Source organism: Pimephales promelas, chromosome 2, assembly GCF_988280905.1.
Source record: "Pimephales promelas chromosome 2, fPimPro1.hap1.1, whole genome shotgun sequence".
Taxonomy (NCBI): Eukaryota; Metazoa; Chordata; class Actinopteri; order Cypriniformes; family Leuciscidae; genus Pimephales; species Pimephales promelas.
Genome location: NC_142770.1, coordinates 16394452 through 16410387, shown reverse-complemented (window position 1 = coordinate 16410387; position 15936 = coordinate 16394452). Strand labels below are relative to the sequence as shown.

Sequence of the window (15936 nt, the reverse complement as noted above, 5' to 3'; positions counted from 1 at the left end):
ACAATAATGAATAGAATGAATGCTATAAAGTAGGCTACAAATACCATGTTGTAGCTGTGTATTATGGTAATACTGGCACTTTTAGCCTAAGTGTCCAGTCAAGACCAGGGATGGACTAACTCGGTCCTGAAGGGCCACTGTCCTGTTAGCTCCCCCATAAAACCCTTCTAGTAATCCTAAAGATATTGATTAGCTGGTTGAGAACTCTGCAGGACAGTGGCCCTCTAGGACCCGAGTCAATAGAAGTGCCATCAGGTGGTCACTTACTGTCTAGAATTAAAGTCCCCATGAAATCAAAATGGACAATTCAGTTGTTGTTTTTTTTCTTGTGGAATACTGAAGAAACTATAAATGATTAATTTGTACACTAAATTCATGTACCCTTGAACTCTTGCAGTGACTTCTCTGATGATGTGTTTATTGGCGCAAGGGCTAGGCAATGCATGTCACTTGTAGTACTCATGATATCACAGCAATCCAATCAATTCCCCATTATCAAAATCAAGTCTTTTTTGTCGTTTCACTCGGACATATGTCAAAATATCACAACTTCCGTTTCATTCCTTTTTGTTTAGTACGATCTCAATATAAATGCACCAAAATGGTTTGTTTAAGTGACCAGTCACTGGATTCGGTCCCTCCGAGCGAATAAGTGAATCTTCCTTTACAACTCCACATTAGTCCCCTTAACCAAAAAGTAGGCAAAGGTTAAAGGCCATCTGATTGGAGAAGGCAGCTGCTCCCTTGCTGACGCTTGTGCAAAGGCTTCAATGTCCATGAGCGCCGCCCCACCCCCAGACCCTCAGCAGGCCCTCTTGCGTCTCTCCAGGGGTATATATAGACTGAGAAGGGAACTGAACAGTCCTGGCAGTCAAAATGAGGCTTTTCCTCCCCTTCTGCTGCCTGCTGTCTCTACTGGTCCTCACCACTGCAGGTAAGAAGCTTAAAAAAAATGAAATTTGAACACAGACAGGCTGCTGAACTAGTTGACTTCTATGTTAAGAGTGACTGGCTTTTTGTCTAGGACAAACTGGCCTCAGCTTTAGCATAATACTATAATCTGAAATCCTAGATCGGATTGCTTGCCCTTGGCGAAGATGAGAGCTGCATCGGTTGCATATTCATATAGCTAATGTATATGGTGAAGTATTTTTTACGGAATGGAAATGTGGGGTTTCTTGGTAGCAGAATTTATGAACTTGAATATGTGGTTAAAGTAAATGAAAGCAGTTCAATTGTTGAGTGTAAATCAACGTATTGTAAATTATTCTGAATCATACTCCTCTTTTTCATTTTGGTTACATTTAGACCTTAACATTTTAGTATCCATAAATACTGTAGGCTACTATACTATCCATTAATATCAGGAATGGAGAGAGAACATTGTGCTTGGTACTTGTTTGGTCTTCAAACCAAACCAGCCTGTAAAGTTTAAATCTCGTCTGGCTAGAGCGCTTTCCATAACGTTTACGCTTTAGGTCAGTAGGCGGAGACGGTCTTGTGTGACTGAAAGTATTGAACCTCATGAGCGTTTACACTACGAAAGCAATCCGATCGGATGCATTTTGGCTACCTCTGGAAGGTAGTCGACTATCCGATCGACCAAAACGCATCTTAATACCAGGTGTAAACGGGGCCATTGTCATCTCGGGTATATCAGAGATGCTATTGGCACAAAGGTAGTCTGCAGTAACAAAACTAAATCTTATTTTATTCTTACAGATATAAATATTAGGAATAGACCGATATAATCATTTTGGCCGATAATTCTTTATATTTGAAAACCGATAACTGATATATTGGCCGATATATCTAAATGTAACGGAGGCCAGCTAGTAGTTGCTGTGCGAGTAAACCTCACTCCCCTGATCTCAATAGGCGCTCTAGCGACAGACACTAGAGGCTGCAGTCTTTAGCCTCCTTGTTAGAGCGCCTGATTCTCATGCCGGAGACCCGGGTGAGTGGGACCCGGGTGTAGGGGTTACATTGGTGCCGTGACCCGGATGAGAGTGAGGTTTAGGGGGGTGAGTGTAACGGAAGCCAGCTAGTAGTTGCTGTGCGAGTAAACCTCACTCCCCTGATCTCAATAGGCGCTCTAGCGACAGACGCCAGAGGCTGCAGTCTTTAGCCTCCTTGTTAGAGCGCCTGACTCTCATGCCGGAGACCCGGGTGAGTGGGACCCGGGTGTAGGGGTTACATAAATACAATTTTTTATATTTTTTTGAGAGCCTGATTACAAAAACAAAAGTATCCCCATTAAAATCCATGTCCCAAAAACACAATTATAATGATGCTTTTTTTTAAGTGATTCCAATCAAATTTCAAGCTATTCAAAACCATCCTATGTTATTTATCGGGTCTAATATCGGCCAAATTTTCATATTGGGCTGATAACGATATGTATCAGTTGATACCGATATGGTGGCCACTGGCCGATATATCGTGGATCCCTAGTAAATATAAATGTCTTGTTCTCAAAAACTACCATAGAATTCATGATTCTATTATCATATCGGTATCTACCGATATGGTGGCCACTGGTCGATATATCATGGATCCTAAAACTCCTATAGAATTCGTGATTCTATTCAAAATTGCAATCAACTGTAAGAGAAACAGTTTGTGACTTTCTAGTTTCTAAGTAGTGCAAGAAAGCCATTACTGTTTGGGACTGTAGCTTCCTCCGGCTTGCTATTAAGTATTATCCTTGTCTGTCCTTGCATTGTTCTTGTTCTCTTTCTGTGTCTGTACGGTCAGGTGGAAAGGCCTACTGCACTATGAAATCAGACACTCTTCCTCGGGCGTTTTCGTGGTCATGCTTCACAGCTCCACTTACACGCCCCCCTTGTACTTTCTACCCGCATTTACACTTCCAGTCCACAGCTGCGGTCACAACGGTACTGTCTCAATCAGATTTTATTTCTGTCTTGCAGGCCTTGTAGGGGCAACCATTATGTTAACAGGACTTAAAGCCTCTGTCCTGCCTACTGTATGGGGCCTGTTTTAGTACCTGGGGTTTTCCCTGTACAGTCCACTCACAGCAGCCAAGCATACGCAGACGATACTCGCAAACCAGACCAAACAATGTTGCTACACAATACACATACAATCAGTAAGCCGTACACACTTAAGGTATTTGAAAACACAGCCACACATGCAGTATACAAATAAAATCAAATCAGATCAATGCAAATTGAAACCAAATCAATACACTCTTACGGCAAATTGCCAAGTTGGCAAGTTTTGGCGAACAGGTGGCTAAATTCGTTAGGTGTGGACCTTTAATCATAGTTTTTTCCTATAAATCTTATATCTATGTAGCCTGGGTTTCCCCATACTGCCTTTGCACAGCGCAATTTTATTCACGCTGCTAGGCAGTCTATAGACCTTGGACCAAATTTTCGCCTTAGCAAGGGGACCAATCACAGAACAGGGAGGGAGCAGCAAGACGATGACAATGTTTATACGACACACCAAAGCAGTTTGTTTATACCTATGGATCAAACATGGCAGCAGACGCGAAGTTACCTTTTGATGCAGCCTTAGATATTGTTCCAAGTAGTTTAGAGCGCAAATAAATCTCTGACCCATCGTCTTCTTCCTCGTTTAATTTCTTTCGCTCTACGTATGTCATCTGGTATAATTGAAACGAATGGCTAAGAGCTACATACATTCGTAGCACTAAATAGATAGACACTGATACACATTAGACATTGCACCCAATAAACTGCTCTGGGCATTCGTAAACCACGCCTCAAATACGAGAAAATGAATGTGTGGTTCCCAGACCACGTCTCAATGTCAATGAGACGTGGTTTGTCTTTAGCCAGGCTAATACTTGCGTACAAATCACATCATGTGAATTTATATAAAATTGTCACCTCATACAAATGATTCCAGGTTGAACCAAACAGACAAAATGCCATGTGAATTATCAGTAACACTTTAGGCCCTGTTTACACGTGAACGATCGCGGGTGAAAACGTAAAAATATTTTATCGGATGTGCCTTACGTTTACACGGCGATGGCGTTTTTGGGGCTTAAACCCTTCAGAGTGGAAATCTTAAAAACCCTCCACCGTCGCGTTCCCGGGTAAAAAGGTATGCTAGACAGTGAAGGTTGCAGTGCTTCACATCGCCACCTAGCCGCCTGGAGTGCATACTACATCGAATTTCACACACTTTTGCTTCACCATATGCACGCGGACTTCCCACCCATAGCGTTCGTCTAAACGCAGAATAAAAAGTGATAACGCAATGCCACTTTTGCGTTTTCTCTTCAGAATCGTTTCCGTGTAAGCATAACCTTAGAATACTGTTCGAGCATTAAAGGTGCAATGTGTAGGTTTTAGCCGCCAGAGATCGCATTTTCAAAACAATAAAAAAGGCAAAGCTTGATGGCGCTATGAAGGAAGGTGGAACGATGGCAAATGTCATTTTCACGACCCTGAGATGTATGAAATTCTCAAATCATGTTCATGTATGAGGTAATTAATTAGATTCATTACGTTTGATCACAATATTTTAGGGCTCTCAAGTGTCTCGCATAGAGAGTGACAGTCACTCATTTCGGTCTTTTGTCATGCACTACCGCCACACATTGTATTTCTAACGTGGAAAAAATAATTATAATATTTATAATATATTTAAAATGCCTGCAGCGCCCAAAATTTATCTGGCCACGCCGCTCTCACTTTGGAACCGGCAGGAATCAAGCACATCTCCGTCGAGTTCTTAGCCGAGCCTGCCCAATCACAAAAAAGAAAGGGGCTTCTCAATATCCAATCAGAAATAAGCACTATTGTATCTGGGTAAGATTTAACGCAACAACCAATGACAAAAAAGCATATCCTGGAATTGTTCACGTGATTCTGTTTCAACATCTTCCGAAAGTATCGTTTACCCGCAGAGGAAACCACTATAGCTTCGAGCATCACTTTGACCAGAGTAAGTCGTGATCTTCTGTTTTAATGTTACAACAAATTCACAACTTCTTTGACACAAACAATGACAACTTGACTGATGTTAGAGAATGATTCCCAGATAATTAGCATGGGTGTCTATAACTTAGCCAACAGTTTTACAGCCAACACCTGCTCAGAACAAGTAGTCTAGGCCTAATCATATTTTCCTTATCACACGATAGCTGACATATTTCCACATTATAAACATTTATCTCTCCAAATAGGCTTAATCATTTTATTAGCATTAAATAAAATAATTGTATGTGTAATGTGTATTGCATAATCGGTGTTATAGTTCACTTTTAAAATCATGTCATATTTTATAATTATATCCTTGCCATGGATGCATTGATCATTGCATCTGTCTTTCAAAGATGTCAGATAAAAAGCAATTAAGCATCCTCTCATTCGCCCCGAGAGGAAAGCTCTCTAAAAAGGCCAGGTTAGTGGATGCTGGCCCAGAGAGGATGGAGAAAAGGGTAGGCCCATTAGATAAAGGACTCCAAAAAGGCAACAAACACTTACAATAATCAACACCAGTCATAATCTCATAATTTCACTGACATAGATGTGGTCACCTGTTAAAAAGAGTCACTGAAGTAAAAACAAAGTGCAATATACCGGTATGTAAACAATAAATTATATATATTATTATTATTATTATATATTAGCCGTCTATTAAAACACATGCGAGAGCGGTGTCTCTGTCAAGTCCAAGTTTGTGGCAAAACTCGACATCTCAAAAACGCCACGTCGATATTGATACTTGTTTTATTTCTCTGTTTTTCCCAAAACCGGTTGACGTTTTTTGACTGAACGACAAAACAGTGGCGTGCGAGATACTGTTTTATAGGTATATACATTAGATGCCTCATTAGTGACAATGACAAGGGATGAGCCATTATTTAAAACTGGAATTTCTCTGGATTTACAAATCCTTGGGAACTTTTGGGATAATGTAAGTACACAACTGCATGAAATAGCCCATATCAATCACACTGTGCAAGTGCTTTTTCAATATATTATTACAAAAATATTACATATTGTACCTTTAGTTTAAAACACTAACAAGAAACTCTGATTAACGAAATAGTAAGTAATAGCGCTCAGTTGAATGCCAATTAGCACTATTAATAATCAATATTGTTCCCTAAGAACTAGTTTCATAATTAGTGAGAGTAATGCGCTTTAATTGATTCTAAAGTAAAGATCAGTGGTAATGACTCAATTATTACCAAATACTTTAGAAGGAACTGCTAATTATATGGATCAGTATTCAAAGTGAAAAACATGATAATTCTCTACTAATGACTGAAGCCATTGTAAACTTTTGAGGTTTTTGTAAGGTTTTGAATCGTAATACCTTCAGATGGTTTTGGGAGCACTTGAGAAAACTGATCCAAATGACCAGTAAGTCCTTTAACACTTGAGTCATCACCTTACAAAAAACTCAAAAGACTACAATGACTTTAGTCATTACTGGAGAGTTCAAAATGACCTTCCAGAAGTGTCTCACATGATTGCATTGGATTTTGCCCAGTGACCACAGCTGTCTTTGAAAAATCACTCCTGTAGACACGACCATCACTGTGTACTTGTAGAGTAGAATAGAGTAGATTGGCAGAAGGAAGTCAATGGTACCAAAAAAGGAATTTACATATACAAGCTGAACCTCAATATCATTTTAGCAGAGAATAACAGAGAAACTCTTTCTCAGCGGGCAGGCTATTTGTGTCATGGTGAAGACCTGGGACTTGGGAGCGAGCACCTGTCCATTCCTGTCCTCACCTCAGAACTGTCAAAGGGGGATGGGCTGCTCTCTGTCACTTACAACTTGCAGGTCAGAGGAGCAGGTCAAAAATGCAGATGATCTTGTGTACATATATATATATATATATATATTCAAATATATAGGCTATATATAAAACTTGGTTTCATGTTGGGGTAATTCATGATAGAGCTGCACTTATTTTTGAATATTCATGACAATAGCATTTCTGTCAATTTCAGTGACATTTAAATAAACACCTCATTATGAGGTCATTATCATTCATCTATTTACTTATAAGTACTCTTTCACATTATATCGTTGTTGCGATGATGTAAACGTAATCTTAGACTGGTAATAGCAGTAAAGAGTAACTCTTACGACATAACATGGCCAATTAGGCCTTCAAATGTTTTAGCGCACTCATGGTTTTGTTAAAACTTACTGTACACTTTTGACTATATGGCCTAAAGCTCTCCTGGGTCTGTGAGCAAGTTAAGTGTGCAAAACATATCACACTTAGCCATATTACAATTAGAGACTTCTAAGGAACACACAAGCCTGTCAAGAGATAATTTTTACAAGCAAGTGGTCAAATGCCAAAGGTGGAACATGTTTATCTGAACTAACTATAGCCAATCTGGTGCCCTCTGCTGTCAGCATGATTTTGAAATTTTGCTGAAGCGTATGGAAGACACTTTCCCCCAGTTTCACTCTAGTCTCAGATTAAAATGCATTTTTGAGCTGGTTTAACTGAAAGCAACTTGCACTGACATACTAGTAACATAAGCCAGAGCCAGTGTTGTCTCAAGATGCACGTCAATAATGTTTTAGGGCCCATTATAAAATGTCCTATTAGAAGTAAGTCCTAATCTTGGCCTAATCTAAGTCCTGTCTGTGAAACTGGGCCCACAGATGAATTTGGGGTTTGTCTTTTAAGATATAGACATAGACTCCTATAGAGAAGCCATATGGTTCTTGACTGAGTTTTAAAGAACTCAAAAGGTTCTAGGAAACGCCTGACGGAACACATTAAGCTTCTATAGACTCTAATTTGTCCTTTAAATATGCATTTTTTACACTTTAATACTCAAATGCAGTCCTAAAGTAGGCATTTAATATAGTACATAACAAATCTCTGTGAATTGCATTGAAGGCCACTGAAAAATTATTCCAGAAAACAAAATTAATCCACAAATGAATGCACCGATATTTACAATTTGATGATTGTTTGCATGAAAGCAGAGCTGTACGTTTCAGTGGAAGCATTTGACATTAAACCTAGAGGTGGAAATCTTGGTACAAAGTCGTCATGCTAACACCCTTATCAGATCCGGAGGACAGTATGAAAAATAAACCTTGCTCTAATGAGCCACATGAAGAGAAAAGACTTGGCGTTCTCTTTTCCTGCCAGCTCTGCTTCCTATTTCAGGATGTGATTCACATGAAAAGCATTTAGCTCTCATCGAGCACATTCATCGCTGCATGAATCACAGACATGGGTCATCAACACAGACTTGCATATTAGCACCAAAGCAGCCAAGTTATGTTGTTCATACACCATGGTATTACAGCTACATTTTCAGATGTAGTTTTTTCCCCCCACATGATTTAGGACAGTAACCACGGTGTTTTGTTTACAGTGACATTGTAGAAAGTGTGGTCTTAAACACAGAATGCTAAATGCTAATGTTATACTGTATGTCAGATACTTCTCTTCAGGAGAAGTGATGTAATGAGGAGGGCAGAGATGCAACTTGTACTGGTGATGCATCAATAGTTCGGCAACCAAAAATACTCAAAAAATCAGTTTACACTTCACTGAGACCAGAAATTAAGCTAAAGCAGCAACATTTAAAAATGTTTCAGTCTGAAATATCATGATGCGACTTGTTGCTGAAGAACTTTACTATGCCAGCAGACAGATCACCCCGTAGCTCAACATGGTTGCCCACTGAAGCTAAACATGGTTGAACCTGGTCAGTACCAGGAGATGTCCGGGGAAAACATGTTGCGGCTGGAAGTGGTGTTAGTGAGGCCAGTAGGAGGCGCTCACCCTGTGGTCTGTTACCCCTTTTCCACCAAAAAAGAACTGGTTCGAAACTGGTGCTGGTTCAATGTTGGTTCGGAGTTGGTTCAACTAGTTTGTTTTTTCACTGACTAGAGCGCCCAGGGAACGACGTCGTTATGTCTGTCGCCATACGTCTTAGCTAGAAACGCTTGCGAATACAACATTACTTTCGGATTATCTCTAACTCGTGTGCCAAGAAAGCTTTAAAAACAATTGAAATATGTAAGTCTTTTAATCTTTTCGTTTGATATGTAATCTTTTCTGATAAGTTATGTACCCCTGTCTTGTCTTTTTTTTTTTTTTTTTTTTTTACAAAAATAGAAACGCTTGCGTTAACTTCAAGCAGAACAATTACAAAGGCGGACTCCATCGTGTTTCTGCAATTCATTATGGTCAGAAAAGATGTTTAGAACACATCTAAACCCGCCCCAGCCCCCGATGTAAGCATGACGTGGTAAAAGAACGGTTCTAGTCCAGCAAATAATTGGTGCCGCTTTGGAACCAGTTCTCCTGGCCGAGAACCGGTTCTTTGGCTGTCGAAACACAAAGAACTGGTTCGCGTGCAGGCACCGGCTCCGAACCGGCTCTCAAAATGCTTTGGTGGAAAAGGGGCTTGTGTGGGTCCTAAATCCCCAGTATAGTGATGGGGACATTATACTGTCAAAGAGCACGGTCCTTCGGATGAGACGTTAAACCGAGGTCCTGACTCTTGTCCCTTGGGATCTGTCCATCATCATGGCCTCCTAATCATCCCCATATATATATATATACTCTCCACCAATAAGCTGGTGTGGTGTACATTCTGGCACAATATGGCTGCTGTCATCATCCAGGTGGATGCTGGACATTTGTGGTAGTTGGGGAGATTCCCCCTTCCAAGCACTTTGAATGCCAAGAAATGTGTTAAATATAATATATTTTATGACCTCACACTCAAAATTGCTTAAATCACCTTTCTTTCCTATTCCAAGATTCAGTTTGGAGTTCAGGAGATTGTCTTGACCAGGACCACACCCCTAAATGCATTGAAGCAACTGCCATGTGATTGGTTGATAAGATAATTGCATTAATGAGAAATAGAACAGGTGTTCCTAATAGTCCTTTGGGTGAGTGTATTAATGTGGGAATGTGCTGAGTTGTATTGGTTTATTTGATTGTTTTCCTTAGCAGATGCAGTGGGGTCTGAGAATGAGCCACTATTGCCGCTTCAGCTGAAGTCTGAAGGCGAGCTGTTCAACTGCTGTGATGGCACAGAGGATATCAGTCAAAGCTCCTCCAATGACACTCCTGCACCAAACAGACCTGTCTGCCAACCCTGTGGCACGGGTGCTCATATTGACACTGAGGCAGAAGATGTCAGCTCTAACGAGGATGAAGAGGATGAGGCAGTTTCAGAAGAGAGATCTGATGAGTTGAGTCAAGATGAGGCCTCTTCTGAAGAGATATCTGAGGAGGAAGCACATGAAGAGGAGGCAGAATTTGAGTTAGAGCCATCCAATGAAGTGGTCGAGGGGGAAGTTCTTGAGGAGGCACATGACGTGAGGGAGGAGGAGGAGGAGGAGGTAGACAGTGATTTAGAGGCACAAATGGTTGTTGAGGAATCTGTTGAAGAGGAAGAGGCAGGTGAAGAAGAGGAACTTTCTCAGACTGAAGAAGAGGTAGTTGAGGTAGAGGAGGGTCTTCAGATTGAAGACGAGGCAGGTGACGAAGAGGAACAGACTGAAGAAGAGATAGTTGAGGTAGAGGGTCTTCAGATTGAAGAGGAGGCAGGTGATGAAGAGGAACTTTCTCAGACTGAAGAAGAGGTAGTTGAGTTAGAGGAGGGGCTTCAGACTGAAGAGGAGGCAGGTGAGGAAGAGGAACAGACTGAAGAAGAGATAGTTGAGGTAGATGAGGGTCTTCAGACTGAAGAGGAGGCAGGCGAGGAAGAGGCAAAGACTGAAGAAGAGATAGTTGAGGTAGAGGAGGGTCTTCAGATTGAAGAGGAGGCAGTTGAGGAAGAGGAACTTTCTCAGACTGAAGAGCTATTGGAGCAAGTGGAAAAAATATCAGAAGATGTAGCAGAGGAAGAGGACATAGAAGAGAAAACTGTAACAGAGGAAGAAGTAGTTCCTGAGGTTGAACAAGAGATTGAGGAACTTGCAGCAGATGTTGTTGAGGAGGTTCTTGAATTGGCCAAAGAGGCAACGGAGAAGCTTGTAGAAGAAGAAGTTCCTGCAACGGCTGAAGAAGTAACGGTGGAAGAATTGTCAGATGACATACCAGCATCTAAAGCATCTGCCGAAGGTACAGTATAGTTCAGTCAACATTTAATGTTAACATGAAAATAACAGTTGTATTCTGTTTTTGGAGCCAGGTTATTCTTGTCAACTAAGATGAATAATAGTCAATACATTGTTTCCTGTGATTGTGATTCTAGTGTAAATACAGACGCAGCTTCTTGCTCAGAGATCTCGTTTACTTCAGGTGTGAATTTAAACTGTGACAAAGTCCTGTTGATTCCACAGCTGATTCCTTAAAGGGACGGTTCACCCAAAAAATCATTTACTCACCCTCATGTTGTTCCAAACCTGTAAGAATTTCTCTTCTTTTGAAGGTATTTCGAAGAATGTCTGTACTCTGTAACCAAACAATTGATGGGCCCCATTGACTTCCATAGTATTTATCCCCCACACTGTAGAAGTCAATGGCCATCAATGGTTTGGCTACCCAAAATTTTGATGACATGAGATTCAGGATTTATTCTGGCTATTTTTTCTCTGGCAGTGAAGGAAACAACCCCCTCAGGTTCTGCCGCAAGAGATCGATCTCATATTGAAGAGACGCTGCGTCTTGCAACAGCTGAACCTTCACGGGAATATGTCGGTGAGTCATATAATGAAAATAAAAATGATAAAATAAAGTATTACATCCTGGGCTGTTCAGTATTTACCATATCAGGCCAGTTATGTCTCCATTAACCAGTTACATCTTAGCTTGACTAAAACAATTTTGTGTGAGCTCATAGTGTGCAATATCATAAGTTATAATCATAAATTGTTTGCTCAGAAATATTACCGCTTCAAGAATTTATTGAACTTCCCCCAATGTGCACTGTAAATGGCAACCAGGTAACTAAGCCAACAATATATATATTTTTTACAGTGAAAAAAATCTTGACTCTTTATTGCAATGTTTATACGTAGGAATGTCTATAATGCAAACCAAAATCAGTCCCCAGAAAATGATCAAATTATAAACAAGTTCATTCTGCTTATAATTATTTGTTTTGTAATCATTTCATCAACTCTACCTCTCATAGACGCTCTGAAGAAGCTGCAGCATGTCTACAACACTGCCATTAAACCCTTGGAGAATGCCTACAAATACAATGAACTCAGGCAGCATGAAGTATCAGGTGAATGGATGTTTTACAACATTTTAAACCACAAAAAGTGTCAAAATGAAGCCCTCGCCTCAGTTAAACGGTCTGTTTTCTTCACACTGATCAGATGCCGAGATCACCTCTAAGCCCATGGTCCTGTTCCTTGGTCCCTGGAGCGTTGGCAAGTCTTCCATGATCAATTATCTTCTGGGTCTCCATGACTCTTCACAACAGCTTTACACTGGTAACACATCAGTCATTAAATGGATGAATGTTCAATGAAAGAACCACATTAAATGAGCTATTACATAAGAGAATACTAGTTCAACATCTCCATCTCGCTCTTTTGCTTTCTCAGGGGCTGAGCCCACAACCTCAGAATACACTGTCCTAATGCACGGGGAGAAGGTTCGCAACATTGAGGGCATTGTAATGGCTGCGGACAGTTCCCGCTCTTTCTCGCCACTGGAGAAGTTTGGTCAGGGGTTTCTGGAAAAGCTGGTGGGAATCGAGATGCCGCACAAACTCCTGGAGCGCGTCACATTTGTGGACACACCTGGAATCATTGAGAACCGCAAACAACAAGAGAGAGGTGAGAAGACTGCATTGACAGAGACAAATATAAAGATATAAAAATACAAAGAGTCTAATATTTGAAAGAGGATATTCAGACCCACCTCTTAATCCGAATTGAAAATTGCGAAACGCTGTGGCTTATTTGAAGCAGGGATGGTAGTCGTTAAGATTAACCATTTCTGTTCCTTAATGGTTTCAATAATTATTTTAGTACTTCTAAGGAAAACATGCTTGGGAAAAGAGGCGTGAATAAAAATCGTGCTGCGGCAAGGCAGCAAGGGGAAACCCAGGCTAAATTGGGCTGGTTTTGTTATGGCTTGAGCCTAGCCCTAGTCTTAAATGCATGTGTGAGCAGGTTCAACTGAAAGCAACTTGCACTGGCATATCTTAAAATATATCAGTGCCATTGTTTTGATGCACACCAGTAATGTTTTTTTCTAAGGCATGTTAATAAAAGCTATTTAAATGTCTTAATTTAACTAAGGCATAATGTCTTTATCTAAGCCCTGTCTGTGAAACCAGGCCCTAGTTTTAGTTTTCACTGGTGGCGTTTCGATGGCGTCATCGTTTCACTTTACAGAGTATTTTAGTGCGGTATTCCCTCAGGATCTGTGTGCGTTTTTTCTCTCAAAAGAACCATTTCTGAATAGGAATCAGATTCTAAGATAAAAGTAACATTCTGCATTTGGAGACATTTACAATTTGTGTTGTCCTATAGGGTACCCCTATAGCGAAGTGTGCCAGTGGTTTATCGACCGCGCCGACCTCATCTTCCTGGTGTTTGACCCAACCAAACTGGATGTAGGATTAGAACTGGAAATGCTGTTCAGACAGATGAAGGGACGCGAGTCGCAGATCCGCATCATCCTCAACAAGGCCGACAGTCTGACAACCCAGGACTTGATGCGTGTATACGGCGCCCTCTTCTGGAGCATGGCCCCCCTGATTAATGTGACTGAACCCCCGCGCGTCTATGTGAGCTCCTTCTGGCCACAGGACTACAATCCTGACACCAATAGAGACCTTTTTAAACGCGAGGAGATCTCCTTGCTGGAGGACCTAAATCAGGTCATCGAGAACCGCCTGGAAAACAAAATCGCCTTCATCCGCCAGCACGGCATCCGCGTGCGCATCCACGCCCTCCTGGTCGACCGCTACTTGCAGACGTATCATGAGAAGTTGGGCTGGTTTAGTGACCCACATGAGGTTTTCCATGATATCGTCAGTGACCCTGACAAATTTTACATCTTCAAGTCCATTCTGGCCAAGACCAATGTGAGCAAGTTCGACTTGCCAGAACCGGAAGCGTACCGGGACTTCTTTGGAGTGAATCCTCCCGGTGGCTTTAAGGTCCTCTCCTCATACTGTAGCTGGACAGGAGGATGCCTGCTGGACAAGATCGATAAGGCCATCACAGATGACCTGCCGGCTTTGCTCAGCAGTTTGGCAGAGAAAAGGGAAGCCAAGGAAGAGGCAGCTGCAGAAGCCAAGGAGAAACCCCAAAACCGTTGGCGAAGACAGTAAAAGAAGAACGGAGTGAGGGTTTATTTTCTACCTGAGGCACAATCAGTCAAGTCTGAGGGCACCAAAGCGTTGAATGAATGTTGAATGAGGTTATAAATAAAGCAAGGAAGGGAGAGCGTAAAAGTGAGTGACATAACATTTGTGAGATTCACGTCAATGGGAAGCCAAGTTAAACAGATACTTTTACCAGTCTGTATAAAACAGATCTGAACGAAGGGAATCAGTGTCTTCTCTCGGTTATTCTGTTTCTTCCTTGCTCTGATTTCAATCGGTTTGCAAAACTTTACTTATTTATACTATGTTCAGAATATAACATGTCATAATGTTATTTATTTCTTGTTTGAATGTCATGTGAATATGCTATATGTGGTAGAAAGTTTATCTTGACTTCATTAGTACTTCTGTTCCACTTGTACATACTGATCGTTTTCCTTAGTGCAATTTAGTGAGTTGTTGGTAAATGAGATGAGAATTTCACGTTGAGTTCACTCATATTACCTACTGCATGTTAATACTGTGGTGACATTAACATTTGTTTGTGGCTATTGATTTACACAATATAGAAAATAAACTGGATATTTACGTGAATAAAATACCTAAATAAATGGATGAATTGTGAGACAAATGATAACGATTTTTCACTTTAACATGTAGAACGTACGAGAATCCAAGATGTCCACTAGATGGCGTAGCACATCATAAAACTGACTGCAATAAAAATACTGATCACAGTTCAGTGCAATAACCTCTGGTTTAACATGAAGTACTGTTTATGTAAATGATCAGTCTTATCTGTTTTGATAGCGGCAATCTATGCATCTATCTATATAGAATTATAAAATTTCAAGAAGGTAATTTGTGTAAAACATTTATACACATGAAAGCAAGTATTTATGACTCCTACATGGGTTAGAATTGTGAATGCTGTAGCCTGAGTATACAATTGATAAGAGTTTTTAATTGAGATTTGCACTAAATACTGTGTTGCTAGTTCTTCTCTTATTTGTTTAACAATCTTCAATAGTAAGAGACCAAAAGTGGCCACCAAGAAATAAAAGCTGTACATGGAAGGCGAGTCCACAGCCTTGTGTTGGTCATATTTCTTAACACACTCTTGTGTCATAAACTTTCCCATCCGACACAACACAGCATGTCTCAAAAACTGGACATGATGAATGTCTGACACGGCGAGTGAGGGACGATTACCACTTGCTTGTTACTGATAGGTTAAAACACACCCAGAATCTCAGGTATGTTACCCAGTTATTAAAACTGGAAATATGTGGACAAAAATAAAAAGTGATTTAGAGGCCTAGAAAAGTAATGCAAATCTTAAAAAGTCATAAAAAGGATTGTAAAGATTGGATACAGTAAAATAAATGATCATATATTATTGATTTATTTTGCAAACAAAAATAAAGAATTGCAAAGGATAAAACAAAGTATATGAATACTTTTGTTTTGCTCATTTATTTTTGTTTGGCAAAACTTTATTTTCTTTTACAATACTTTATTCTTTTGCAAATCTGTGTCATGGTTTTGACTCCATACTTTACTCATACTAACTTATTTACCACAGTGACAATTATCACTTGAAACAGGTCAACTCAGGTTCAAGATAGTGTCGTGACTCTACTCAACGTACCTGTTTTTTATGACATCACATGGG

General features: G+C 40.4%; 1 protein-coding gene across 2 annotated transcripts; it reads left to right on the top strand.

The window, feature by feature from the left end:
• Positions 1–513: 513 nt before the first annotated feature.
• srla (sarcalumenin a) lies at positions 514–15069 on the top strand. 2 transcript variants are annotated; one of them, XM_089117137.1, is made up of 8 exons: positions 514–934; positions 9974–10504; positions 10574–11089; positions 11570–11668; positions 12105–12200; positions 12295–12411; positions 12526–12759; positions 13462–15069. In XM_089117137.1, exons 1-8 carry the CDS (start codon positions 877–879, stop codon positions 14265–14267), a joined length of 2457 nt encoding a protein of 818 aa, XP_088973263.1. In that variant the 5' UTR covers positions 514–876; the 3' UTR covers positions 14268–15069. The 2 variants fall into 2 exon arrangements, with proteins under 2 accessions (XP_088973263.1, XP_039550630.2); XM_039694696.2 differs by having other exon boundaries at positions 518–934; positions 9971–11089; positions 13462–15061.
• The last annotated feature ends 867 nt before the right edge of the window (positions 15070–15936 follow it).